This window comes from Chrysemys picta, chromosome 5 (assembly GCF_011386835.1).
Source record: "Chrysemys picta bellii isolate R12L10 chromosome 5, ASM1138683v2, whole genome shotgun sequence".
Taxonomy (NCBI): domain Eukaryota; kingdom Metazoa; phylum Chordata; order Testudines; family Emydidae; genus Chrysemys; species Chrysemys picta.
Window position 1 is genome coordinate 15,056,869 of NC_088795.1, and position 26,170 is coordinate 15,083,038.

The following is a 26,170-nucleotide window of genomic DNA, read 5'->3' on the forward strand; positions in this document are numbered from 1 at the left end:
CCTCATACCAGGGACTACATGTACTTATTGCTTTCCCCCAAATCCTAATCGGAATCAGGCACTCCAGGACGTGCACAGCATGGCTGCACTTCAGGGTGATTTTCTCACTGGCTGTGCAACAGCTGCAGGGGTTTTCACAAAAGGAGCGTTGACTCTCCTTAGCTGGTGAAGCGACACGCTGGTTTCTCTTTGCCGAGGGCCACGCCAGCCCAGGCGGTGGGTTCTGCCAAGGCTCTGGCTGAAGTTGAAATTGAAAGTGGCACTTGCACCTGATGCTGAGGTTTCTAAGTCCTTCGGAGCCCCTAGCTCTTAGCACTTCATAGTGCATTCTAAGAGGGACAAATATAGGAGGGAAAAACATGACAAGTTTTTTTCCTCTTTTGCCTCGAGGCTTTTTGATCCAGCGTGCACAATGCAGCTAACAACTTCCAGCCCTGGCATTTGTTACACCATAACAACCCAGGCCAGAGTCTTGGTTAATTAGTCAAGGTTGCTCCCTTTTTTCAATCAATTTTTAAAATAATATTTATTTGAACAAAGGACAATGCAAAACATAAAAACCTGAAGGTGTGGGAGCGTGATAAAGGTACTTAAGTGCCTAACGCCCATTGATTTCAATATATACAATCTTATAAAGCACTCTTCATCCAGAGATCTCAAAACACTTTACAAAGGAAGGGAAGCTCAATATTCCCTTTAAGGTATATCAAGTGGTGCATCAAGATGTGGCACCAAAAATCTTGCCCAATCATTACAAAAGCAGGTTACGATTTGGGCTACTAGGCAAGTAAAGCGATATCCTAATATCATTCGGCCAACAGCTCAAAACTTCTCACATTGAGTTTCACTGTCTCCTCCATTTCCTCCTCTCTCTCCAGCTCATCCCTCTGTGACCATTGTCAGCATTTGTTGAATTTTCATTCTAATGGGACCAGGGCCATGTTTGCATATGGTCACACTGACAGCACAGCATACACCATAAAGAACAGTAATAATATTTCCCTCCTACCAGGCTGAGCTCATCGCGAGTTTGTCCCACAAACTGGAGATCTTGAAGGAAGCTAAGGAGAGCCTGCTAGCAGACATCAAGCTGAATAATGCCCTGGGAGAGGAGGTGGAAGTGTTGATCAGCGAGTTATGCAAGCCCAACGAGTTTGACAAATACAAGATGTTCATAGGCGACCTGGATAAAGTGGTGAACCTCTTGCTCTCCCTCTCAGGGCGTCTGGCCCGGGTAGAAAACGTTCTGAGTAGCCTAGGTGAAGATGTGAATCCTGAAGAGCGGGTATGTCTCTTTTTGTAAACTTTAGAACGTTGGTGATTTTTGAGCGTGCTAAGCAAACGGGTGATTAGAAGAACACGCACATATAGAATGGAACTTTCAAATGGCCTTCAAGGAGTTAGGTGCTTGACTCCCAGTGAAAGTCAACGAGAACCAGGCCTTAGGAACCTTTGAAACTCCCAGCCATATATAGGATTGTAGCCTCCAAAGTGAAGCCAACAGTTGAGCCTGTTTCATAGGTATAAACCTTTGTAAACATGACTCTGGCCCCATGAATCTTGGCTGATATTTTGTACAAATGACTCTCACCCCATGCATCTTGGCAACTTAAAAAAAAAGCATTTGTTTTTGGCTGGTCTTACCATCAGCTGTGCAAGCTGAACTGCAGACGAAGCAGCACACAGCTGGACTAATGGTGGTCTCCTGGCTCCAGCTAAGCATGTTTTAACTCTGTTTGACCAGACCATGCATAGGGGAGAAAGCCTGGTAGAAACCATGGCTTGATTGTGTTTTGTTAACAATTTCTAACCCCATCTGCACCATGTTGACCATGCTGTATGAAGTATTGTTATAGCAGTGTTGGTCCTAGGATATTAGAGAGACAAGGTGGGTGAGGTGATATCTTTTATTGGACCAACTTCTGTTAGTGAGAGAGACAAGCTTTCAAGCTTGGTGAGTGAGACAAGAAGAGCTCTGTGTAAGCTCGAAAGCTTGTCCCTCTCACCAACAGAAGTTGGTCCAATAAAAGATATTACCATGTTGACCAAACAATTTCAGAATATGACTGAGTAGGATTCATGTTTGATCCACATTGAAATGTTATTCCCCTTCTCCATGTGTGTGACCATGTATGGGGGAAGCCTAGTCCCCAGGCCATCACTGCCAGAGGAGGGAAAGGCTGGCTGTGGGGAGGGGAAGAGGTCGTTGGATTAGCACTGTGATGTTAACTCCCTGTCTCTGATGTGGCAGAGCTCTCTGACTGAGAAAAGGAAGCTGCTGGCTGGCCAGCACGAGGATGCCCGGGAGCTGAAGGAGAACCTGGACCGGCGAGAACGTGTGGTCTTGGACATCTTGGGCAATTACCTCTCGGAGGAGCAGCTCCAGGAGTACCAGCACTTTGTGAAGATGAAGTCCGCGCTTCTCATAGAGCAGCGGGAGCTGGACGACAAGATTAAACTGGGTCAGGAACAGCTCAAGTGCCTGACGGAAAGCCTCCCTATAGACTTCATCCCTACGGACACAACAGCAACAGCGGCCCCAGCCACAGCCCCCCCGGGGGTCAGCGGTAGTTTACCTGCACCCTCGGCCTCTTCACTTTAACCTTTCCCAGACAAGCCTCGGGTACAGCTCTTCTGCTTGAGTTTATTTAATCGGAGTACTTTTTGGAGAGCTCTCAACAATTACAATGGAGCGATGGGTTTAAAAGGAGAATTCAAAGAAGGAAAAAAACAGTTTGCATTCCTCTCCCTATGCCATCGCCCGGAGAGCTCACTATGAAAACTTAATCTAACCTGGCTCACGCTAGAGGGAGGTGAACGATTTCCCTGGCTACAAGGTATGAGGAGGAGGCACTTATTTTTGAATGGGCCAGCTTATCATGAACAAACATGTCATCTTTGGTAACATGCTGTGGTTGCCTCTGCTCCCCACTGCCCCCACACCTCAATCAAAGTGAGGCACTGTCGTTAAATAATGAAGGATCTGAAAGAATGAAGCCTTAAAAATTAAACCAACCCATGGTACTCCTGAACATTATTGATATTTATATTTTTAAAAAACAAGACAGAAAGTGTAAGTTGTTGTACATATGCTAGTCAGTTACTTGAGCCTTGGTTCTGTAAGTAGAAAATGCGTTTAATTTTGTATTTTGTGAAAACTTAACAAAAAGAGGAATCTCCAAAGATAGTCCCACCCTAGAATGGAGCATCTTTTCAGGGGCTTTTTACATAATAAAGGGCTACCAGAAAAAGCTTCAACCTGTTTCAACATGTGCTGAATGTACCAGTAAGTGTCCTTGCGAAGGAGACTTTGCCCAGCAAAGTATAATCTATCCTCTTCTGGATCCCGTGGCTTGATACATCCGGAGTTTAAACAAGCACTTGTGTGAACCAAGCAACTCAGGAGTCAAAGTTAGAATGAAGCAAAAAGATTCCCTTCTGGCTCTGGATTCACAGATTATTTAACACAATACAAAGGCAAGGTCTGTGCTAAAAGCAACCTGAAGGTTGTTAGTTTGATTTGGGAGAGGGTCTTTAAAGGGCATTACATATAGGTTGCTTTTTCTAAAGGGGATGATGTACATACCAGCATATTTTTTTAAAACAGTAATACCTCGTTTATCTGGACCCATCTTATCTGAAATCCTCTAATGGCTAACAGTGGGTTACATGCCCCAGCGCGAATAGCTTGCATTTAAGTCTTCTGTCTACTCCCAGGGGGAGGGATAGCTCAGTGGTTTGAGCATTGGCTTGCTAAATGCAGGGTTGTAAGTTCAATCCTTGCTGGGGCCATTTAGGGATCTGGGGCAAAAATCTGTCTGGGGATTGGTCCTGCTGTGAGCAGGGAGTTGGACTAGATGACCTCCTGAGGTCCCTTTCAACCTGTATATTCTAAAAGCTCATTTGTCCTAGTTAGATAAATGGGGTTTCTGACTGTAGGGGTAGGGTTAGTGAGTCATTTCTCAGTCAGTCTAACCTGGGACAACCAAATTTGCTCAACTGAACATCACTTGAGCAACTTATCCAGAGCTCCAGGGCTGCAGGTACTTTGCATTAAGCAAAGCAGATTGGAAATGGTCTCCTCTTTAAGGCAGTGGGTGTTCTTTCACTTATGGAGCATTGAATTCTGGGACCTCTAGTTCTCCAAGGCGTTGCACATGTATCATCAACTGTTTCCACCACCACCACCACCCTCCCTATTAAAGATTGAGGGCGTCCCCAGACTGCATTGTAGAAATCCATGGGCTACATTTGACTCACAAGACACATTTTGGTCACTCTGGTCTAACCTCATAGAGATTTTATGTCGCTGCTGCTGCTGCTGCTGTTTAAGCTGCTCCCGTCTTGAGTGTGTGATTGTTCATCCCATCATACTGCAAGAGGGCCTCAGATACCAGTGCCCCCAAAGGCTCTGATGTGCATGGTTTGTAAGACCTTCATGCAATTAATTTATGTGTTTCAACAGTAAACGGTGAAAATGAGAGCGTGCACTGTCTCCACTGCTGTTTCTAAGGTCCTTTTTTCTGAAGTAACTGCTCCCTGCAGGCTTCAAATGTATTGCTGCCTTGGGAAGCATGGCATACAGTACTACTATCTTGCTGCCAAATGAAATTTCAGCCCTCACATACCCTGAAGGTGATCTGCCCTGTGTGTTACAGGATGTCTTTGGAGGAACAAAGCAATTGCATGTCACTACGGCATGTGGAATTTTTTTGAAAGGAAGAAACTAGGGATAGTCCAAACAGAACAAAAAGGACCATTTTAGCTGCTTCTCGACGTGAACATGGTTCTGTCCCACAAAACGTTTCGTAAGGCCCCCTCAAGCCAGAGAGAACCTCCCTTTAAAGGTCCCCTAGCTCTAGATAGGTCTGTCACTTTACTCAGTGTCGATTTGCGCCAGCTGAGGATCTGGCCCTCTGGCTCATACTCCCCTTAGTCCACACGCTCAGCTTCTGGTGAAGTCAGTTGTCACTGTGTGTATGCACTGGGGTTAGTATATAAGTCGTTTAGAGATTAACCTCCAATCACACAAGCAACTGTCATTGAGGAAAATGATCATTTACATTTATACAGCGGAAAGTAACTTACTGTCCATTCTGGAATTATAAGCATATATCAAGGAGAGAATGGATCCTTTCATTGTTACTAAACTCTGAGCAACTAGCACTGTCTGTACATTCATGCGGATGATGTATTGGGTACTCATTCCTGGCAATCTTCCTGAAGGAAGTTCCACCATCCCTTTGTCCTGTGTTTCATTGCTATGAGTTAAGGTTCAGGTTTAAGGAAGGAATTTTGCACTACCTTATATAACCATTGTTCTGCTAACTCTCTGGGGTTTTCGGAGTCAGCAGATTGGGGAAAGAACATTTTGACATGTACCTGGAGAAAATTAAACATTGATCAGTCTCCATGAGTTTGCTTCTAAGTGCCTTTAGCTGAGAGAGGAAACCTATTTATTGCCTCATTTGCCACAAAGCATTCCTGTTCCCTTAATTAGAAGTAGCATAAAGTGGAAGCCTCTTCCTTGTATAGAGAAGAACATACTGGAACAGCTGTGCGGGCCCGGTGCAGAGGCACATTGCAATGCATTGAAACAGGTCAGAACATTAGGCTTTCAGCCATGAGTGTAGCTACAGTGATGTGGCTGCATCGGTGCAAACCCCTAATGTAGACACACTGAAAATGTCTCACACGGGGTAGCTTACCCAGGATGCCTGTCACAGTGTATCGCGGACTGCCCATCTAGACTTGGGGTTTGAACAGATGCAGCTGCAGCAGCACACCTCCACCAGTGTGGCTAAAAACTAGAGACAGTTAAGAAATTTTCATCCAAAGCAGCTGAGTAATTCTAGGAGCCTATGCCCCACTGATTGTCAATGGCAGTTCAGCTCCTAAAGTCACCTAGGTACTTTTGAAAATGTTACCCGAGATCTTTCATGGGGGAAATAATTCCCTGACCAGCTCTCTTTTGATTTGCTGTATCTCTGAATAGAGTTTCAGGGGCTGTCAGCTAACTAGCAGAGGGTGGGGCTGTATTTACTAACTGTTTAGAATGCTCTTTCACAAGGGTCAATATGCACATAGCCTTGAACAATCTCTCTGTTTGCCAGACCTGTGAGTAACAAGCAAACATGTAAACATTTGGCAAAATAGTTGTGTTTGAAACAGCTCAGAGTGTGTTTTCTGGGAGCAACTGTAGCAGGACGTTCCAGGACAGGCTTGTGAAGGTCCCCTGGCATGTTCTCACATGCTGACATATTCATGACCTGTGTGTTGTGATGGACATGGTTTGGTTTTGTTTCTTGGGGTGATTTGTCACAAGCGAGAGATGGGAGGAGCCCAGGAGTGGTGCAATTTTGCTTTTCTTTCTTTCCTCTGGGCAAGTCTGCTGAAGCCAAAAGTTCAGGTGGTGACAAGCAGACAGATCTTCTCCCTGTTCAGAAGAGATTCACCATGTTGTGTTTTACAAGGTTGGATTCCATTCAAAACTTAAGTCAACCACGTGAAAACATAATTGACAGCTTTGGGCTAGGACTAAATAAGGTATTTTCATGTACAGTTCTAAAGCAGCTTCCCTGTTTGGGATCCAAACACTCACTCTGTTCTCCCTTTGCCAGCTGAATCATGACTGATTTAGGGAAAAGGTACAGGTGCTCTTCCTTCTCCTGGGTGCCTTTGCACTACATTCCCGCCCCAGCTCACATGCGTGGTTTTGGCCCTGGAGAGAGAGATCTTGCTGCTGATTCATTCTGTAATCTGATATCTTCCATATTCTGTTTTGATCTTCCTCCCTGCGAAACAAATCTGGACTAAGTCATCCCAGCTGTCCGAACCAGTGGGGGGAGGGGAAGCTGAGCCATTGGGAATGTTTTGTGCCTAGCCATCCTCGAGCTGTGGAGACAGCAGCACCAGGGCTCTTGCAAATCACTGCCTGTTGGCAGTGGATGTGGGTGCAGCCCCCAAGGTAGAGAAACCGTAACGCCTGGCTTCTGGTGTCACTAATCTGTGCTCGTTCTGGGGCAGGCTGTCAGGTGAGTATCATAGCACTCCCCGAACAGATAGGTGGGGCCCTGTCCATGCTCGGCCCCCCCATGCCTTCCCTCTCCTGCTTCCTGCTCTGCGGCTCCCCTGTGCGCTGGCCCCGGCTCAGGCCGGGCCACCTGCCCTTGTGCTCCAATGCTGGGGGGGGCTGGGGCCGCTCTGCCCGCCCTCCTGGCACTGGGGCTGCACTGCCCTCCCTCCTGGGGCTGAGGGGGGCTGGCGCTGTGCCGCCCACCCTCCTAGGTAACGTGAGGTAAAATCCGAGTGAAGACCAAACAGTTTGGTTATCAGGTCAAGGTAAGTCCTACGATCCCCCATAGTCTTTATCTTGACCTGCTAACTCATGAAAGCTACATACTGCCTCGTCTTCACTAGGATTTTACCTCAGCTTCGTTAAGAACATCCTGCTTTTCCCTAGTGAGGAAGCCCCTCGGTGGGGGACCTGCACGTCTCCTGCCCACACCTCTTCCTTTTCTGCCCACTGCTCCCCGGCCTGGCTTCGGAACACAAGCCTCAGCCCTTGGTGCTAAGGGGTCATGGCCCATATTTCCCTGACTCTCGTTCTCAGCAGACAATGCTCAAGGCCAGATTAACACATAGGCAACCAAGGCATGTACCTAGGGCCCACATTCCTGGGGGGAGCCCAAAATGGACGGGCCAGACCTGAGCGGCACCGTGACTCTGCGCGCCAGGTTGCAAAGCCATGACAGAGGGGCGGCCGGGCCGAACCTGAAATGTACGTTTGTGTAGGGTTAACATGGCCCATCTTTCCTTGTGGGCAGTGGCTGGTTTATTCGATCCTGCTATTAAAACAACAATTCTGAGGAGCCCCCAACAGAATGCTGCTGTTTTAACTAATGAGACGTGAGGTGTGGGGGAGGGGACTGCAGTCTCTATGCAGTGGACTGGGATGCAAATGTTCCTGTTTTAACTCTTCCAATGGTGACCTACTTGTTGTTGGCCAATTTCTGCTGGTTCTCTCGGTAAGGAATGCAGGTCAGGCCTTCCGCTGGCATAAATCGGCACCGCTCCATTGACTTCAGCTGAGGTTCTGGCCTTGTGAAAGAAATTAGTGTCCTACAGCCCGAGGGGGTATTTTTGAAAAGCAGTGAAACTGTGTAAATGTCACGGCAGCTAGGGCTAGTGCTGTAGATTGGAAGAGGATGGAGGCGTGTGTCAGACAGCACAATCCTGCAGTGTATTGCATAATTACAACAGGACTTTTAAATCAGCGCTTGGTAAATCCTCAAATACCTCCATTAACAGAGTAGTTACATGCTGCAGGGGGTGGCTGGAATTGCTTTTGGCTGTCATAACATGCTGTATGGCCTGAAATCAACGCAGTCCCAGTCATCAAAACTGGGATTTGCTTCCTTTAAAAACAGACAGTACAACGTCAATGGTGGAGGATGGGGAGGTGGATTCGGCAACCACACGTACAAGATTTCCCCCAGGACTAAAACCATGCCCAGGTTGGCTGATGAAAGGGACTTCATTTTCTGTGAACGTTAGACATGAGACCATCTGATAGCAAATGCCTTGTAGTTCCAGGCCTGATTCGCCATTGGCCTCTCCTTGGTGTGACTTGTGTAAAGTGGATGTAAAAAGCCAGCAGATCAACCCGATAGCATTTTACCCCCACTTTGCACAAGTTCTAAATGTCCGCATGTGGAGCCAGGCAGGGCCTTTCCTAGACGGGAGAAATCAAAAGTTTTTCCTAGTGGATCCCCCAGTGGGGCCCTGCTCCATGCCTAGCGTTCCTAGGTGCTACGGTAATACAAATAATAGATACTAATATTAATAAATGAAAATGAGCAGATTAGGGGCATATCTGTTTCTCATACCCAGGTTCCCCCACCTCTCCTACTGCCCTCTCCCAGGTTGGCCTGAAGGCTAGCCTCGATTAACAGATGAAAGGTGCTTCCATTATAACCAACCTAAAGTGTGTAATACAAACCCCAAGGTCAATCTCTCGGTATTCTGGCAGTGCGGATTGGCCATGTTCTTGCAGCCTCGGTGCTCCCGTTTTCCCCCAGACTGCACTTACACTTGGGTAGGCCGTGCCTCCCTTGTCAGAGCACAACACTCAGGGGTTTTCTAATGCAATGTCACTGCCTCATGAAGATCACTCGTGTTATGTATTTGTATGTATTCATGCGGCTAATGTGGGCACCAGGATCTCCCACTTACCCCCAACAGGTGGAGACGACAACTGCCCTCGCTAGTCATGAATCTTCGGTACACGTTGCCGGCATTTAACTGAGGGTAGAACTTGGCCTGTGAGGTCAGGAACAATCTGTTCAGCTAGGCCATAGCCAGACCAGCAGCCTGTCCACATGAGGCCAACACCATCTCTAGCTAGCATTGAGGCTCTTTAGCATCTCGTGCACCAACACTGAAATCTTAACGAATGCCTCCTTCTCTTCCATGCCATGTTACCATGCAAAAAAAGAGTTGGAGCAGCCTGCTTGTAGTGCCAAGATGATGCACATGTTCTTAGCTAGATTTGTTGTTTGATAGTGTTGCATTAGTTGCTGTCACCCTTTTGCAGTCTGTTGGAGGGGAAGAGGGTTTGGGGGAGAAGAGAGAGAGATGCCTCTTTAGACTCTTTGGACCCAGGGATAAGGGCACAATTATTTTCCAGTTGATCATAAAGGAAATTTTGAAAGTTTGAGTCAGTCAATCTGATTGTTGCTTACAGACAATTTTACTTGCTTTTCACAGCTTGGCTACATGTCATATTTTCAGCTGCTTTCAGTGATTCTTAAAATGACTTTTTTCCTCCTATGTTGGGGTTGCCAGAGGTTGCCAATCAGTTTACAATTTAAGGTTATGGTTATCATATAGCATTATGTGTAATTATTACTTGAAATACGTATTTGTTGACATGTAAGAACCACTTAACTGATACTGACAATAAAAGAAGTGCTACCAAATACTCCATAAACGGATGTCTCTTAAATCAAAGGAAGGGGGAAGAGAAAGTAAAGGTACTTTTTTCCTTCTCATTTGTTCCAGTGCAAAAATGTGTCTTAGAATTGAAATCCAGAGAATCAAATCTTCAGCTGGAGTAAATAGGAACCAGCTTAAAGAGTTATTAATAGAGGTCAAAATACGGGAGAAGGGAGGTAATAAAAAATGTTGACATTTCTATTTGGCAGGATTCAAAATAGATCCATTTGCCAATTTTGGCAAACTTTTCCATTTGTTTTACCAAATTTTTCAAAAAATGTCTGTGTACTGACAATGCAGTTTGCAGTACAAAAACAGTTTTTGGTAAATGAAAACATTATTTGGATAAACATAATTTTTAAAAAAACATTGAAAATTTCAATATCGACGATGTTTTCCAAAAGTTTCATTTTGTAAAGGCTGTTTTTCAATAACACCACTTTTTTTGTGCAAATATGTCAACCAGCTCCCGTTACCAGCATGGCTAGTTAATGTTAAATGTTACATGGGTGGCTAGGCCCTTTTCCTCCTTGTTTAAATGTTTTCAGCCATGGCTAGCAGCATCATACCTTCCTAATCTTCACTTCCCCTGCAGGCTTCACTCTCCCCTGCCGTGACTTATCTTCACTTTTTCCAGACACTTTCCAGGGGTTAAGTAGACTATGCAGTTCTGCAAGATTCCTAGAGAACTTAGGAGTGGCCTACCTGGAGGCAGTGTTCTCTAGTGGACAGAGCACTGAACTCATGCTCAGGAGACCTGGATTTTATTCCTGGATCAGCCACCGGCCTGCTGTGTGATGTTGAGCAAGTCATGTCACCACCCCGTGCCTCAGTTTCCCCGTCTGTAACATGGGGCTAATGTTACCATCCTCCTTTGTGAAGCACTTTGAGATCTACTGATGAAAAGTGCTATGTAACTGCTGGACCTTCTTGTTATCACCTTAAGCATCACATTTGGAACAGCTGAAGGAACAAGGCCCTTTTGCTGTAATGCATTAGGAGGGTTAACTTCAATGACAAGCAACTGTGGATGGGGCAGAGAGTAAAGTGTTTTGCGTTTGCCCAGAGATGAAAGCGCTGAGTTGAACGTAGGCCTTTTTAGCGCGAGGATTGAAACCAGGCTGACCACAACCATGTACAAACACAGTATTACGAACTGGGCTGTGGCTCAGTTTCCTTGAGCAGACTGGACAGGGAAACTTTTCTGAGAACCCTGTTGGATAGCCACACCATAGTCCCCACCTTGAGTGGGACTCCAAAGCATGAGCACAACCATAGTCTGACAGGGCTCGAGGGTAAAAATTTCAAAAGCACTTAAGTGATTTAGGAGCCTAAGGCCCATTGACTTTCTAAGAGAGCTAGGAGCCTAGGGCCCAAATCCTCCCACAGTATTTAGGGGCCTCATTCCCATTTCAGTGGGAGTTAGGTGCCTAAGTACCTTTGAAGTTCTGGGCCTAAGGGCTTAAGTCACATGTGAAAATGTCTCTAGGAACCAGGTGTTTTTACCCTTTGAAGTGGATTTACCAAGGGTCTGAAATGTAGCAATTCTGCATGTCCCATGAGTTAAGCTGCATATAAACAAGTGAGTAGCTGTGTGTGTGTCGTGGACCTATCTACTGGAACCAAGACTGGAATGTCGTAGATTATGGGAGTCGGGGTGAGTGTCAAATCAGCAGTTGTGGACACATTTTGAGTGCCCTCTAGTGGCAGGGCCAGGCTATGTCTACACTAGGAGTGATTCCCAGCTTGGGGACACATATTTGCCTTAGCTCAGTGAGAGCTAGCAGGAGTCTAAATAGGCATGTAGCTGGGTAGCATGGGCAGCGGTTGAGTGTAATATTTCTCTCTTACCTATTCTATCCTGTTCGGTTTAGCAAAGGTTTTATTATGCTGCTAGTATAATACGAGCCAGCCTAGACACCTCTTGTTAACTCGATACACCAGCCTCCTTGGTAACAACAGGAGTAGTTACGGCTCTGGAGCGTCAGCCATCTCACGTCACTTCCCCCCTCAGGGCTTCCCACAGGACGTACTGCACACCACATGGTTCCCTCCCACCCGAGCTCTTTGCAGTTGTTGTATCCAGAGCCCTGGAGGCTGCCAACATCTGTGAGCAGGTCAGTAAACCCAGAAGTGAGAGAGGGAGTGGTACCAGCTGGCCCCAGTGAATAGGTGTGATCTTAAAGGGTGAGAGGGCAAGGCACCTACCATGCATGCACCAAAGAGCTACCTCCTGAGCACCTGGGGAAGGGCAATAGGGATAAGTCTCACCTGTCCCTCAGGGGACCTGAGTTTCCCTGGTTTCCTCTCTTCCTTCCTCTGGTCTCTCTCTTAAGACTCCTTCCCCACCTCGGCTTTGGCTTAAAGCACAGGGGAAATCTGAGTGGGAGAGCGGCAGCCAGTGTTCCCCCAATACAAGGATGGAGGCCATAGCTTAGCCGGCCTGGATTACATCCCTCCCAGGCCAGCCTGCTTGGAGTTGCGCACTATGACCCTGTTGGCAGTCGAAGCGTGGGTGGAGGTGCAGCATCAGTCCTGCCCCACATTCACAGCAAGCCTGGAGGGGCAGGGAGCAGAGAGTTAGACAGCTGCCCTGTACAGCTCCTAGCACTGGAGCCATTCCCATGCTGGGCTGCCATGGAAACAAACATACCTTTTGGTGTGGCAGAGAAAGCTCCCAGAATGCTCCATGCTCACGCTGCCCATGAGCTTCCCACACAGCTAGAGGAGGGGAGAGTGTAGCTTCTGGGAAGCTGTTTCTGAATGGGCTAGTTGGAGGAGCAGACCCCATCATTGCCCTAGGAGACAGGCATTTCTAAGAGCAAGCCTGCTCCCCTGCGACTCAGGCATCCTGCAGCCAGGGTGAGGCAGAATGATAGTGTCTCTGGTCCTGAGGAGTATGATGGCCTTCTCCCCTCCAGCCCCAGGTTCTTTGGGAAAAATTGCACCTCAATTGCTGTAGGACACCAGCTCAGCTTGACAGAAAACCTCCAGCTTCCCATCCTAAGAGGGGATAAAGTGTATTAGGCCCCCCTCTCCCCAGCACACTCCTCCAAGACAGCCCAGCCCTCCAGGAATTGAGTTAAGTGGAAGATCCAGGTATAGTCCATTTGTCGGGGACATCAGATCATTCTGCTGCCCCTCCCTACCCAAAGGGCTTGGCGTGTTCTGCTGTGAAAGGCCCAGCTGCGCAGCCAGAATGTTCCTGGAACCCCCATCTTTGATAATGGCCTTCAGCTGAAGGCCTAGCCAAGGCATGATTGGGCCTTATTTGGCCAGAGGACCCAGCAGCAGTTGCCTCAGCATTGTCTCCTCCAGCTCTGGGGAGAGGGGTATTTTCTTGGCTTCGAGGCAGCAGCCGGAGGGAGTTCAGTCTGGGCTGTGGGGAAGCAGACAGTTTTGCTGTAAGTATTCCTGCTGCATGCCTAAGTCAGAGGGCAAAGGCAGGTGATATGGAGAGGAAGTTTGAGTGGGTCCCAGTTTAGCAGGATTAGCCCCTATCCTGACTCCTCTCCGTCTTTTCAGGGGCACAGACAGGAGAACAACTAGTCAGCTGCATTCATTCAGTCTGTTCTCTGCCTTTCCCAGCTCCTCTCCTCTCTGCTTATTGGGGAGGTCAGCGCTAACCCCTGCCCCCATATTGCTGTGGTGCTGACCACCACCACAATCTCGGAATGCTGTGTGTAGTGGCCACAGAGGCTCCTCAGCCATCCCACTCTTATTTGGCTACATTGCTGTGAGGGAGGTTGGGGCACTAGCTGGAAGAGGGCATTTAGCAGAGTCAAGAAGAAACCTTGCCTCTGGCAGTGGCTAAGCAACACTTCAGTCAGCCGAAGCGAGAAGAGCAAGGTGGGAACAGCAGCATGTTCTCCTCCCACCCCCCATCCTTTGAGCTCCACCAGACATAGTTTAAAAAGTCTCCCAGAGTTGGTGTGTCTCTCCCCCCGCCCCTAGAAATTGACTACTCGAGTGGTTTAAAAAAAAAAAAACCCACCCTAAAGTATTTCACAGGTTCTCATTCCGCTCTAATTCCCACTCCCAGAGCCCCATTCCACCAACAGGGTCTCCCCAGCCCTGAGCTGGAGCACTTTCCCAATCACAAGTCCCCATTGACACCTGCCTAGTTAACCCCCCCACCCCCCCTGACTTTCTCCCCTCAGCAAGAGATCCATAAGAGACTCCTAAGCTGCCCTCCCTCCCAGTGAGGAGCACCACTAGTAGAGTTGTGAGGAGAAAGGCAGTCCTTCAAAGCCTGAGCCACTTTGTCAAGGACTGCAGTCAGACCATACCTACCTGTCGTGCCTCCTAATCTAACAACCCCAGCTATCAAAGAGGTAGGACTTGTACGTTGCCTGAAATCCAGCAAGCTAGGACAGCCAACCAACTCGGGGATTCAGCCCTAGCGCCACAACTGCATTTAAATAGCTGAGCAGATGATCACTGCAGGAGGTGGGGGCAGTATCCTTTACCAGTGAGAAGTTCATGGGGGTGTGCAGGGGGGGAAGATGAGTGGCGTTAATTGCCTCTTTCAGCTAAGAGGCAACATTTACGCTAGGGCAGCAGCAGGACTGTTAGAATACCATCAGTTTTCTTGAAGTGGGGAATAGGCGTCTCAGGCTGGTGATTAGGTAAGTGTTGGCTCCTGGTGCAATTAGCCATTCCTATTTAGTGCAGAAGAGGCAAGCTGGCTAGAGCAGAGGAAATGGCACAGAGCGAGCCGACATGGCAAGTTTAGATTTATTTCCCTGAGCAGGGAGGTGGAAGGAATAGGACTAAGCAGTTAGCTAAACTTAATGGCTTTGATGGCAAAGTCACCTTCCACAGCCAGGTACTCAATGTTCTCCAGGCCCAGCCGATTGGGGAACACGATCTCCTTGTCACCAGCCAGTTTCACGGTCAGCTCTGCTGTGTCAAAGGAGATGCAGATCTGCAAGGAGTAGGCACATTAGAACCAACAACGCAGGCAGCCAATCCCCATCACCTCTTAGAGCTGTGTTAACCAGGAGCCTCCCCAGACAGCATTAGCTACTCTTCCCTCAACTAGTGCCTGTCCTGAGGGGGGAGAAAGCCTGATCTCCCCCAGATCTGGCTAGAGGGTACCCCAAAATCTCAAGGGGCCTCACTGGTGCCTTCGCCCAAGTGAAGAGAGGCCTATTTAATTAGTGTGAAGTGCTTTGCTGTATGGCATGAAAAGTGCTGCAGGAATGTAGGGCTAGGAACCCCTGGGTCCAGAAGGACCCCGGCTCCACAAATCAAGTGTCCTCTTAGCACAGCTTTGTTCCCCACTCCTGGGCCCTCACCTCAGTCTTGTCACCCTGCTGGAAGGGGAAGTCCGTCTCCCTCTCCTCCGTCCCCCACAGCCCATCCTCCATGGAGTTGCACACAATGACGTTCACATCCCCGTGGCTGTCGAAGCGTGGGTTGAAGTGCAGCACCAGGTTGCTGCGGTCCTTCCCCACGTTCACAGCAAACCTGGCGTGGAAGAGACAATCAGACAAACAATCACACTACGCAGCCCCTCCCACCGGAGTCCGGATCCATCATCTCTGTAATGCAGAGACGGACCTAACAACAGAGAGAACTGTAGATGTCCGGAGGCAGATTCACCTCTAGCACCTACCCTTGTTATGTGCTAAGGGAAGAAGTCAATCCCCAGTGGTTACCTAAACGATGATGTAACATCTAACCCCTCCCAGGCTTCCCAACTCACCCCTTGGCTTCCGGCAAGATCTTCCCCTTCACTTTGATGCACTCTCCAGCCTGGATATTCAAGTGAGTAGCAACCAGTCCCTTAGGGAGTCAAGCCACAAACATATTAGCCTGCCCGCTCAGGGATCAACAGACCTACTTTCTCGATTTGAAGGGAGGGGCAATACCACAGGGGACACAAGAAATAAGTGCTGAGTGTGACCTGGAGGCAAGACAAGTTCCAAACCAGCCCCGATGTCAGTCAGCGACCAGAATCATTAACATGCAACCACAGTTCAGTGGCCTATGAAATGAGGGTTGTTGGTCTCCGTCCAGTTCCCATGGGGCAAGACTCCAAGTGTTCCCAGCCACAGGCACTAACTGGCCTGATGGCTAGCAGTCTGTCCAGAGGTCAAGGACTGAATGGGCCAGAGACTGGACTAGAGGTGCCCTCATTAGCTGCAGCCCATGGGGATTTGGGGATGTAACACACACCGGGAAGCCTGCACTGCTACTCCTGCCACCACTTAGGCTTTCCCTGCACTGGAGTTAAGAGGGCTCAATTCTTCCCTGGGAGTCTGCCTAGCATTTTTCCCTGGCTGCCTGTCTAAAAGAAGCCACTGTTCATTTCTCAGGCACCCGACCCTTTAGCGGTAACTTCCCCGGCCCGCAGGAATTTGAGACTTAACCCTCTTTTAATCTCCCCTCCCCCATTTAAAGCCATGGCTGTTACTGTGCGGCCAGCCATGGTGCAAATCTACAGCCCACCAGTTTGCTGTGCACACTGTCTTGTCTAGACTCTGGTCCTGCGCACTGGAAGCCCTGGAGTGGGGCTTGGCTTGCTAGCTGAAAGCGCTTGCCCATCAGCCAGCTTGCTTGCGTACATCCCAGCCTCCACTGCAGAGGAGGAAATGAAGGACATGAAAACACCCACCTTCAGCCCATCGCTACCCCGTCTCCACCAGGGGCCACCCTCCCCGTGCAAGGGGCAGCCGCTAATCCTGAAGGGAGGTGACTTAGATAAACAACCTCCATATCCAGCCTGCCTCTGGACAGAGGCCCCATTCCACCCCCTGCATCAGAAACACAAGTGCCCTCACCTGAGGAACTATTGGAATTTAGCTCCAAACATACCTCAGTAATGACCTTAAGACAGAGACCTGTCACAGCCGGGGTTATATTGCATTAGACCAGTGGAAACAGTAGCATTTGCACCAGTATCACCTCCTCCAGTTTTGGAGAGAGGGTCATTTTCCTTCATTTGGATATAGATTTCCCTTTTACCCCCTCCTCCAGGAGGTGGGAATGAGACAGTTCATAGCCTAGGAACAGCTGCGACATTTCTCTCTTCCCCCCTCACCGCCAGGCAGACCTTCCCAACCCCTGTGTTACAGGGCACATGGAGTCAGTGACGAATGGAGAAGCCAGATCTCTCAATTTAGTGGAGCTGCCCTAGGCGCTGGCTGTTCCGGAAACTTGAACGGTCCTAATTTTAGTTGGATCAGCCAAGAGGATATCCAGCCACCTGCACAGATCTCCCATTTTCGCCAGAATGCTGAGGTCAGACCAGCTACTATCTGCAGATTGCTAAACAGCTTATCACCATAGTATCTAAGCCCTACTTATCCTGGCTCCCTAGTCATCCCCTTTTATTCTGTTTCTGGAGCACAGGCTGAAACATGGTCCGATCGCAGAATCAGGGAGGAGGCAGCCACCAAGACTGAGGAAGGTAGGCAATATTTAAGAGCGGCATTTCTGAGTTAGAGAGGGCTGAAAGGCCAAGGTTGGGTCGATGACCTGCCCCTATCCTGTAGTGCCCTATAGGACTGAGTTGAAGGGGTTTTATTTTAAGTTAAAAGAACCAAAAAAAAGCTTTATACAGGCATGAAATGTTTTACAATCTTCAACAACTGTTTTGTAAGAGTTCGCAAGAAAAAAAAAATTGTACTTTGATATTCTTTCCAGACTGTCTAAGACATTGGAAACATTAGTATAGTTACTGACACAAGTGCTGAAAACTGTCAACATAAATAATAAGTGGCCCATCGTGAACACTTCAAAACAAAAGCTACTTGGAAATATCTTGCAAAATAAAAATTCATCCATCTCTAGTGTTCCTTCCCGCCAACGTTATAGTCCAATCATGCATTTTCCTACTCTCGCTGACCTATGGCCCAACCCAATACCCACATTTCCCCTCAGAGAAATTCTTCTATTCCATCATGCAACAGAATAAGAGCCCTGCAGCTCACCCTGGGGGAGCCTTAAGAGAGAAGTCACATGAGTGGGGTGTATGTGTACCAGAAGTCTGGTCACCCAGCATGTGATCCACAACTCTCCCAAACACCCTCACCGGCAGTTAACCTTCTTCCAGGATTCCACACTTAGCTAACTATCCCCTTGTCTTGCAAGTAAAACCCGAACCCTTTCCAGCTCAACAATCTCCGCTACAAAGAGACAAGACTCACACACTCCATGCTGCTGACTGAAGCCACCAAAGTTAGGACAACTGCTTGCTTTCCAGTTCCAAGATTCAGCTGTGTGACTCAGCACTATCTCTACGGGGGGGCCTTTAAACAGCTGGCCTGGGCAGCAAAGAGCTCACATGATTAAATGGGTGGGTGGGGCTGGTGGAGAGTCAGTTCTTCTTCCAAAGTTCAGGCATACAAAGAGAGAATAGCAGACCAGCATCAATGCAGTATTTGGTTTGCAAGACTGAGCTTTTTCAGCCAAGCAGTAGCATTTGCACTGGCTGGTAGCAGCGCTGTTTCTGATCAATATCCCCAGTGTGCTTTAAAGAGACAGAGAACATACATGAATCTCAGGGATGGTAGTTATAGAATCGTTTGCTCCTGGACAATTCACTGCACCCCTGCTAGCTAACTGAAAGCCAGCCTGTCCACGCATAACCATCCCTCCAGCAGCTGCTATTGTGGCACCTCTCCTACAGTTTGAAGCCCAGCCAGCTCCATGCGTGCAGTGTTGTGCTTTTGAAAACATACTGGCTAAGGCAGGGGTGTGGGAGCCTAAAGGATATGGTTCTAATCCTGGCTTTGCAGCTGCGTCTCCATTTACCCATCTGTAAAATGGGAGAAATAATTCTCATCTCTCTGACAGAAAGTGTGTAACGAGGCCTGATGCTTGCAAAGCATTCTGGGATTCTTTGGTGGAAGGGGCTATAGCAGTGCAAAGTATTATTGCTATTGGCAGTTAAATAGAAGTATGGCTATAGACAAGGATGGTATTAAAAAGTGTGTCTAAAAATCGCGGCCGTTCGTGTGGGGCACCAGTAAAACAAACTGGGAATCCAGCCCCCAGCTTTTTCACACAGCGTGGCCTACCCAGTTTTGATCTGCCTGCACTAGAATCCGGGGGTGGGCAGGAGTCAGGCTGTGGTGTGAGCTGAGGAAAAGATGTGGCAGAAGGAAATGCAGCCAGCAAGGGAAGGATTGTTTGTCGGTGAGCCGCTACCACACGTTATTCCCCTGTACAGGTCTCTTGGTAGAGCCATCAGAATTCTGCAAAGAGGAGTCGGGAGAGATGGGTTTTGTTCCTGGCTCTGCCGTGGGCTTTCCAAGTCACTTAGGCCCTGATCCACACAAAGATATCCATGCTGCAGCTGGGAGCCAGCTTCCCAGACAGGGACTAGTGCACTCAAAATAGCAATGTGGAGGTTGTGGCGTGGGCCAGCCTGACACTCCGGGACCAAACTCAGGTGGCTAGCTACATCCACGCTGATACTGCCCATCAATCGGTCTAGTCTACCCATGATGGGAGGCATGATCCCGGCTGGAGTGTAGACCCATACCCAAAGGTATTTAGGCACTTAACTGCCACAGTCAGTGTTAAGTGTAACTAAATACCTTTGAGGATCTGGGCCTTAACTCCTCTGTGCCTCGATTTCCCCCTTGGGGATTACTAGACCTACTTTACAGTGGTGCTGTAAGAGTTGGTTAATGTTTTGCAAAGTGCTTTGTGAGCCCTTCAGATGGAAGCTGCTCTAGAAGGGCAAAATACCATTATCTGTTTGGTGAGCAATGACTAATGGCTGAGATGGCTATCCACAGACACAGAAGGGCTGTCAACACTGGACTTGTTTAGGGCGTGGGTGAAATTGAGCAAAGGAATTTATGGTTGAATAGCAGAGGGAAATGTCCTGCCAGTGGGGTCTACATCAAACTCAAGTGTCCCAAACTCCCTCTTCTATTAATCACCCTCAAATCCCAAACCTTAGTTATCTGAATGTCCAAGTGTCCCCATGACAGAGTGGGAATCACGCCTGTACTGCTTTTGAGCTGGGAAATTCTCCCACCCCCATGGGAAGTGCTTCTGAAAGCCACATCCCATCAGACAAAGCACTAGAAGAAATACTGAGGGAAACTATACTTTATGAGGTAAGAAGATGGACTGTGGGCAGCCCTCTTCACACATGCAGATGCCCCACTGAAATCAAAGGGCTTTACATGGGCACAAGGGGTCTCTGTGTGTGGAGCTCATTGCAGGATCAGAGCCTTAGTGACCTATCTCCTGCCTGCTTAGGGCCTGATCCAAAGCCCATAGGACCTGATCTACACACCAAAGCTGCACTGGCTTAACTAAAGGTGTGGTTTTTCAACTGATTTAGTTAAACCGTCTCATTCTCCCATGTGGAAACTCAAATCAGTTTCAGCCTGTCTGATTTATAGGGGGTTAACTTGCATTAGTGAATTTACAGGCGCAAGCTCACCGGATTAAAAACGGTTTTAAACCAATATAAAAGCTTCAAGATGGGGGTTTGCCCCAGTTGAACTCAGTTGGTTTTCAAACCAACGTTAATTAAACTGGCGTGAAGTCTGTGTGTGGATGAGGCTGAGTGCTCTGATTTCCATTGGTGGTGGTTGGATGTGTGCGGCCCACTATAAATTCTGTCCGGGTTTTTGTGGTGTTTTACATTCAAATCCATGGCCAAATCAGTGTAATTATTCCAGAATAAAGTCACTTCTATCCCAGAACAGGAGAGTTATTCTGGAATAGCTAAATCATATTGGAATAGTTATTCCAGAATAGCTATGCTGGTGAATTTTGTGTCATGTGCACAAGACCTAAACAACTTGGAAAGGCCTTGCCACGAGCATTTTCTCTTCTCCCTAACCCTCTGCTCCCTCCCTTCTCTATTCCTGGAGCTCTGCCATGATTGTCTCTGCAAACCAGGCTGTTCCTTCCCCCGGCCCTGTGGTGCCACAGCCGTGATTTGCTGGTGTCACTGCTTTCACTGTTAAAGCACATCTTTCTCATGAGCAGCCTGCTGGTCTAGCCTCAGCTACCCGGGCCCTTAAAAGCTGTTCCTTCAGACAAGGCGATAGCTTTATAATTGCAGAGGCAAACCGAACTGAGGATTTTCCTCAGCGCACCAGTGGCAACGAGGGGTTGGAATGATGTTCAGGACCAGAACGGGGTCAGCAGCAGACCCTCTGCTCTGTGCTAATGTAATGTGCCACCGCTCTCATGCCAGACTGAGGGAGCAAAGCACTCGGCGCGGGGTCAGAGGAGAAACCCGGAAGTGTCTGCAATGCCAGACTGGCTCCCTCCCCCCTAGAAGATTCTTCCACAAACCTCTCTTCCGTGGGGAGCGGAAGGAAGAACTCCGCCCCGCCCCACTTTTCCTGGCAGCTCCCCATCCCCTCCAAGGGCTTTGTAGCAGGACAGATGGGGAACCCTTCTCTCCGCGTGAAAAAGAATTTGCTCAGCACCTTGAATCCTCTGCATCACGCATGAGGGAAGGGAGGGAGAACCCATCACCTTCATCTCCATCCCGGGGGAAAAGGGACTAAACCAAAGTCCCTTTTCCACCCACACCCCAGACTCCTTCTGCCACTGGGGGTGGCTCTGTGCCTGGGGATGCCAGCCAGGTGGACAGCCCCACCAGCAGTGAGTGGACGAAGCTTTTCTGTTGCTGCTGGCTGTGACCAATAGGTGTCACTCTCAGAGCAAACACCAGCTGGGTGGGGATATGGAGAACAGAGCGGCAAAGAGAAGAAATAAAGAGCCCCTCGTAACACCTTTGCAGCAAGAAGCCTCAGTGCAAAGGTGCCTGGAGTAACCACCCACAATTGCTGCCAGGGAGAAAAATGCAATATTCCCACTGTGTGTGGCACTAAATTCAGTCCTCACATAAACACAACCGAAGACACCAGAGGCCCTAACATACTGCTCTGTGCACCCCCCCAAAGGCCCAAACTGTCCCCACCACAGGGCTAGTAAGGATTTCCCTCAGGCAAATTGTTTCCTGAGTGTTTCCTCAGGGGCAAGGGGAACAGGAGATTCACCCCTCCCCCCCCCCCAATGCACAGATCCCCACACGCCTGCGGCTTTCAGAGGAATCTGCTGGATGCCAGAGCCATCCAAATGGAGGCTGCCTCCCCGCGCCCTCCGGGCTCCCTCTGCTGCTCACCTCCTGGGACTGTGCCTCAGCCCCCTAGCCCCTTCTCTGAGGGGCCGGCTCGGAAGGGCCCCTTGCACCATTTACCACTCGTGGAGCCACTGCCTGGAGGGGGGTTCATGTGGAGCCACAAGGCAGCTCTTGGGGAGGATGTGGGGGGGTTGCGCTTGGAGAGCTGCCGCTGAGCAGTGTTATATAAGAGCTAGGTGGTATTTATCACTAAATACTATTAGTATTTATCACCATTATCCGAGATGAGCAGCCGCCCTCAGAGGCTCCATCTGTTTCCCCGGCACCCACGCCCAGCTTTGTTGCTTTGTCCTGCGCCCACACGCAGCACCACTTGTTTGTTTATTTGCATTTTTTTTCTAAATTATTAATTGACTGAAATTGAAAAAGAAACAACGAAGGTGGGACAAAGGCCCCGTTCCTTGTAAAAAAAAAAAAGGGTTTGCAGAAGGTGCACCCTCCCTTGCATCTGTTCACGTCTGGGGTGGGGCTGGCATGCTTCACAAGCTGCGCTGAGGGGGGTGGCTGCCGGCTCCTTAGAACTGGAGTAACAAAGGGAATTCTACTCCCTTATCTCGTCACAGGTGCCTTGTGAGCACTAGGAAACAATCAGCCTGCAGTTCTGCCCCGGTGGGGTTTGCAGCAGCAGGGTGAGGCTGGGCTTGTAGCTAAAGGCACTGGACTCAGGAGAGCGGCATTCAAGTCCCAGTTTTACCAAATATCAGGAGTTGGCTGTGTTAGTCTGTATCCACAAAAACAGCAAGGAGTCCGGTGGCACTTTAAAGACTAACAGATTTATTTGGGCATAAGCTTTTGTGGGTAAAAATGCAGATGCAACTGAAGAAGTGAGGATTTTTACCCACGGAAGCTTATGCCCAAATAAATCTGTTAGTCTTTGTGTTTTACCAAAGACTCCCTGGGTGACCTGGAGCAATCACTTAGCACTCGTCTACACTGGAAAGTTTTGCCACTTTAACTATACTGGTACAATCAAAGGGACAACACCACTCATGTGGAGACAGTTCTGCCCGTATAAAAGTGCTCATATCCATCTAGCTTATCCTGGTTCAGGAAGTGAAATAAGCTATACCGGGATGACTACAGTCACATTGGGATTGTTCCTGGATCATTATATCAGTAAAATCACACCCCTGACCATAGGCGCCGACTCTGTGGGTGCTCCAGGGCCGAAGCACTCACGGAAAAAAATTGGTGGGTGCTGAGCACCCACCGGCAGCTCCCCGTGACCCCACCCCGCCCCCCTGCTCCAACTCGCCTCCACCTCCACCGCGAGCGCGCCACCGCGTCATGCTTCTCCTCCCTCCCAGCGCTTGCGCCGCGACACAGCTGATTCGCGGGGCAGGGAGGAGGGGGAACGCCGCGCACTGGGGGAAGAGGCAGGGCCGGGATTTGGGGAAGGGATCCAATAGGGGCAGGGAGGGGGCGGAGTTAGGGCGGGGACTTTGAGGATGGGGTTGGAATGGGGGCGGGGCCAGGGGCAGGGATGGGGTGGGGTCAGGGCGGGGCCAGGGGCAGGCACCCACCGGCACTGGAGAAAGTTGGCGCTGCTGCCCCTGACCACCATATTTTTACTGCGTTGTTTTGTGTAGACCAGGCCTTGGGCACAGAGAGTCTATGGCCCAGATGTGCAGAGGGTTTCAATACTTCTCTGTGCCCCAATTCCCCATCGTGGAGTGGGCATAATAATTAATCCTTCCACCCTTTGTCTGTCTTGTCTAGTTAGACTGTGGGGCAGACACTGTCTCTTACTATGTTTATGTGCAGCACCTTGCACCTGATCTCAGCTGGGGCACCTCCGTGTTACTGCAATAGAAATAACGAGAGACCGTGTAGACAGGGCTGAGGCCTTTTTCCTCAGCAGGCTGTGTAATCCCTAATGAAGAGGAGAGAGTTATTTTCAGAAGCCAGCTCCTGCTCTGACTCACCCCCGTGAAACCTGGCTGAGGCCAACAGGGCTGCCCAGCTGTGACGGAGCAGGATTTGCCAACATGCCACCTCCCCCCTGTGTTAGAAACAGGACACCTTCATTCCAGATGTAACCAGGCCAGCCCCCTCGGGGTTGGGGGTCGTGCTACAGCCCTCCTGCCTCAGTTTCCTCTCTTGGCCTGTTCAATAAACTCAAAACCCACTTTTGTCCATTCCAATCCCTTCTCGGGTTCTGCTTTATTAAATTCACCAACATCCCAAATCACCTTTTCCAGGCCAGCCAGGATTCCACGCTAACCAGAAGTTTCTCTTTCTCCTCCCAGGCTTTTCCTGCTTTGCCTCCGTCCTAACTCCCAAGACCCTCGGCTAGAGCCTGCTGGCTCCTAGCAGTCTCCAATCCCAGGACAATCGCCCTGGTCGCTCCATGGTATGGCTCCTTCTGTAATCAGGGGTGGTTAGCTCCAGCCCTTAAAGAGTGAGCTATCCTGTTACACCAGGTTAATTATAAGGCAGTTTCTGCAGTATCTCACTGGTGATGAAAGGAGTTGGCTGGCTCTTATTCTCCAAGATACTGAAAAATTCCCTCCTCTTTTTTTTTTTTTTAATTTCCCTCCTTAATATTGACCCAGTTTGACACGGGTTTGGTTTAAATCCCATCCCCCACGACAGAATTGCTAATCAGAACAAGGGGTTAGCAACCCACAGGAACTGTGGATGTCACCGTTATTTTTGGGTTTCTTTAACTTTAGAACCTCTCTGCACACCTAATAAATTTGCAGCTGTCAAGCACACCCTCAGCCTTTATTTTCCCATGGCAAATGGACTGCGCGCTTTTGTTTCTTGGGCCTTGTCTACTCTGGCAAGTTTCTGCGCAGTAAAGCAGCTGTCTGTGCTGTAACTCCCGAGGTGTGCACGCTGCCAAGCCACTTAGTGCGCAGAAACCGCGCAGTTGCAGCGCTGTAAAAAATACCACCCCAATGAGAGGCGTACAGCTTTCTGCACTGGGATTACAGTCTCTGGTCATCGGTTTGAACTCTACTGGCCTGCCCTCAGGTGACCAACCGTGAACCCCACCCCTTAAATGCCTTTGGAATTTTGAAAGTCCCCTTCCTGTTTGCTCGGAGACACGTGCAGTGGTCTCAGCGCATCTTTCCAGACGACCAAGCCTGCTCCATGCACCAGGCGATTCCCCGATTGGAGCAATGCCGAGCTGCTGGACCTCATCAGCATTTGGGGAGAGGAGGCTGTCCCAGTCCCAGCTGCGCTCCAGTTGTAGGAATGATGATACCTACAGACAGATTTCACGATGCATGACAGAAAGGGGCCAGGACTGGGACACACTGCAGTGGAGGGTCAAAGTGAAGGAGCTGCGGAACGCCGACCACAAGGCGCGGGAGGCAAACCGCCGCTCCGGTGCTGCGCCCACGAGCTGCCAGTTCTACAAATTGCTGAACGCGATATTCGGTGGCAACCCCACCTCCACTGCAAAGGCCACTGTAGATACTTTGGTGGCTCCTGTGCCAGTCGAGAGTGGACCGAGCCAGGAGGAGGAAATCTTGGATGAGGATGTGGTGGGGCAGGGGAACCCAGAGGTAGAGGATGACTCGGAGGTCAGAGATGCATGCAGCCAGGAGCTCTTCTCTACCCTAGAGGCGGCTAGCCAGTCACACCTGTCAGAGCTTGGCGAAGTGCAAACAGGAGAGGAGGCCCCTGGTAAATGGATTTGATTTTGGGAATCGCTGAGGTGAGTTGTTCAGGGCAGGAGGATTGCAGAAAGCAGGCTTGTGTCTGTATGATGCACATACACCACATGCCTAGTCTGAGCGGTGGAACAGGGTGTTGATTGACTCCCTCACTTCACTAGAATCTGCCTCAGAGATCTCCAGGAAACTCTCCTGGAGATACTGGGCAATCCACTACCACAGGTTCTCTGGCAGAGCTGCTTTGTTTCTTGCCCCATTAAGGGTAACTTTCCCGCACCACTCTGCTGTCACAGGGCGGGGGGGACCATTGCTGCACACAGGCGAGCCACATAAGGGCCAGGGCGGAAGCCGCAGGCTTGGAGAAGACCCTCCCTTGATTCCCTGCTCACCCTCAGCAGTGAGATATCTT

The 26,170-nt window shown here is 49.3% G+C and overlaps 2 protein-coding genes across 26 annotated transcripts in view; one reads left to right on the top strand and one right to left on the bottom strand.

Annotated features, from left to right (window-relative positions):
* SHROOM3 (shroom family member 3) overlaps positions 1–24,423 on the top strand; it is a 259,403-nt gene extending 234,980 nt beyond the window's left edge. For 21 of the 25 annotated variants that reach the window (XM_065595995.1, XM_042856348.2, XM_042856349.2 and 18 more), the window contains 2 exons: positions 1,013–1,285; positions 2,252–3,258. In XM_065595995.1, coding sequence (XP_065452067.1) covers positions 1,013–1,285; positions 2,252–2,602 — 624 coding nt within the window. In that variant the 3' untranslated portion in view covers positions 2,603–3,258. Of the gene's footprint in view, positions 1–878; positions 1,286–2,251; positions 3,259–24,381 lie in introns of those variants that run through there. The other 4 variants (XR_010601216.1, XR_010601215.1, XR_010601217.1 and 1 more) reach the window with 2 other exon arrangements.
* LOC101943869 (16 kDa beta-galactoside-binding lectin-like) lies at positions 14,717–18,309 on the bottom strand. Its single transcript, XM_005304102.4, has 4 exons — positions 18,153–18,309; positions 15,707–15,786; positions 15,297–15,468; positions 14,717–14,923 (listed from the first exon to the last, which is right to left on the bottom strand). Exons 1-4 carry the CDS (start codon positions 18,159–18,161, stop codon positions 14,777–14,779), a joined length of 408 nt encoding a protein of 135 aa, XP_005304159.1. The 5' UTR covers positions 18,162–18,309; the 3' UTR covers positions 14,717–14,776.
* Positions 24,424–26,170: the final 1,747 nt, after the last annotated feature.

What these genes read in the sequence shown, in the direction of transcription:
- LOC101943869 (XM_005304102.4), bottom strand. An exon ending in ATCTTGCCGGAAGCCAAGGG is followed by an intron (nt 15,469 to 15,706) that starts GTGAGTTGGGAA and finishes CTTCCACGCCAG; the next exon opens with GTTTGCTGTGAACGTGGGGA. An exon ending in AGCAGGGTGACAAGACTGAG is followed by an intron (nt 14,924 to 15,296) that starts GTGAGGGCCCAG and finishes TACTCCTTGCAG; the next exon opens with ATCTGCATCTCCTTTGACAC.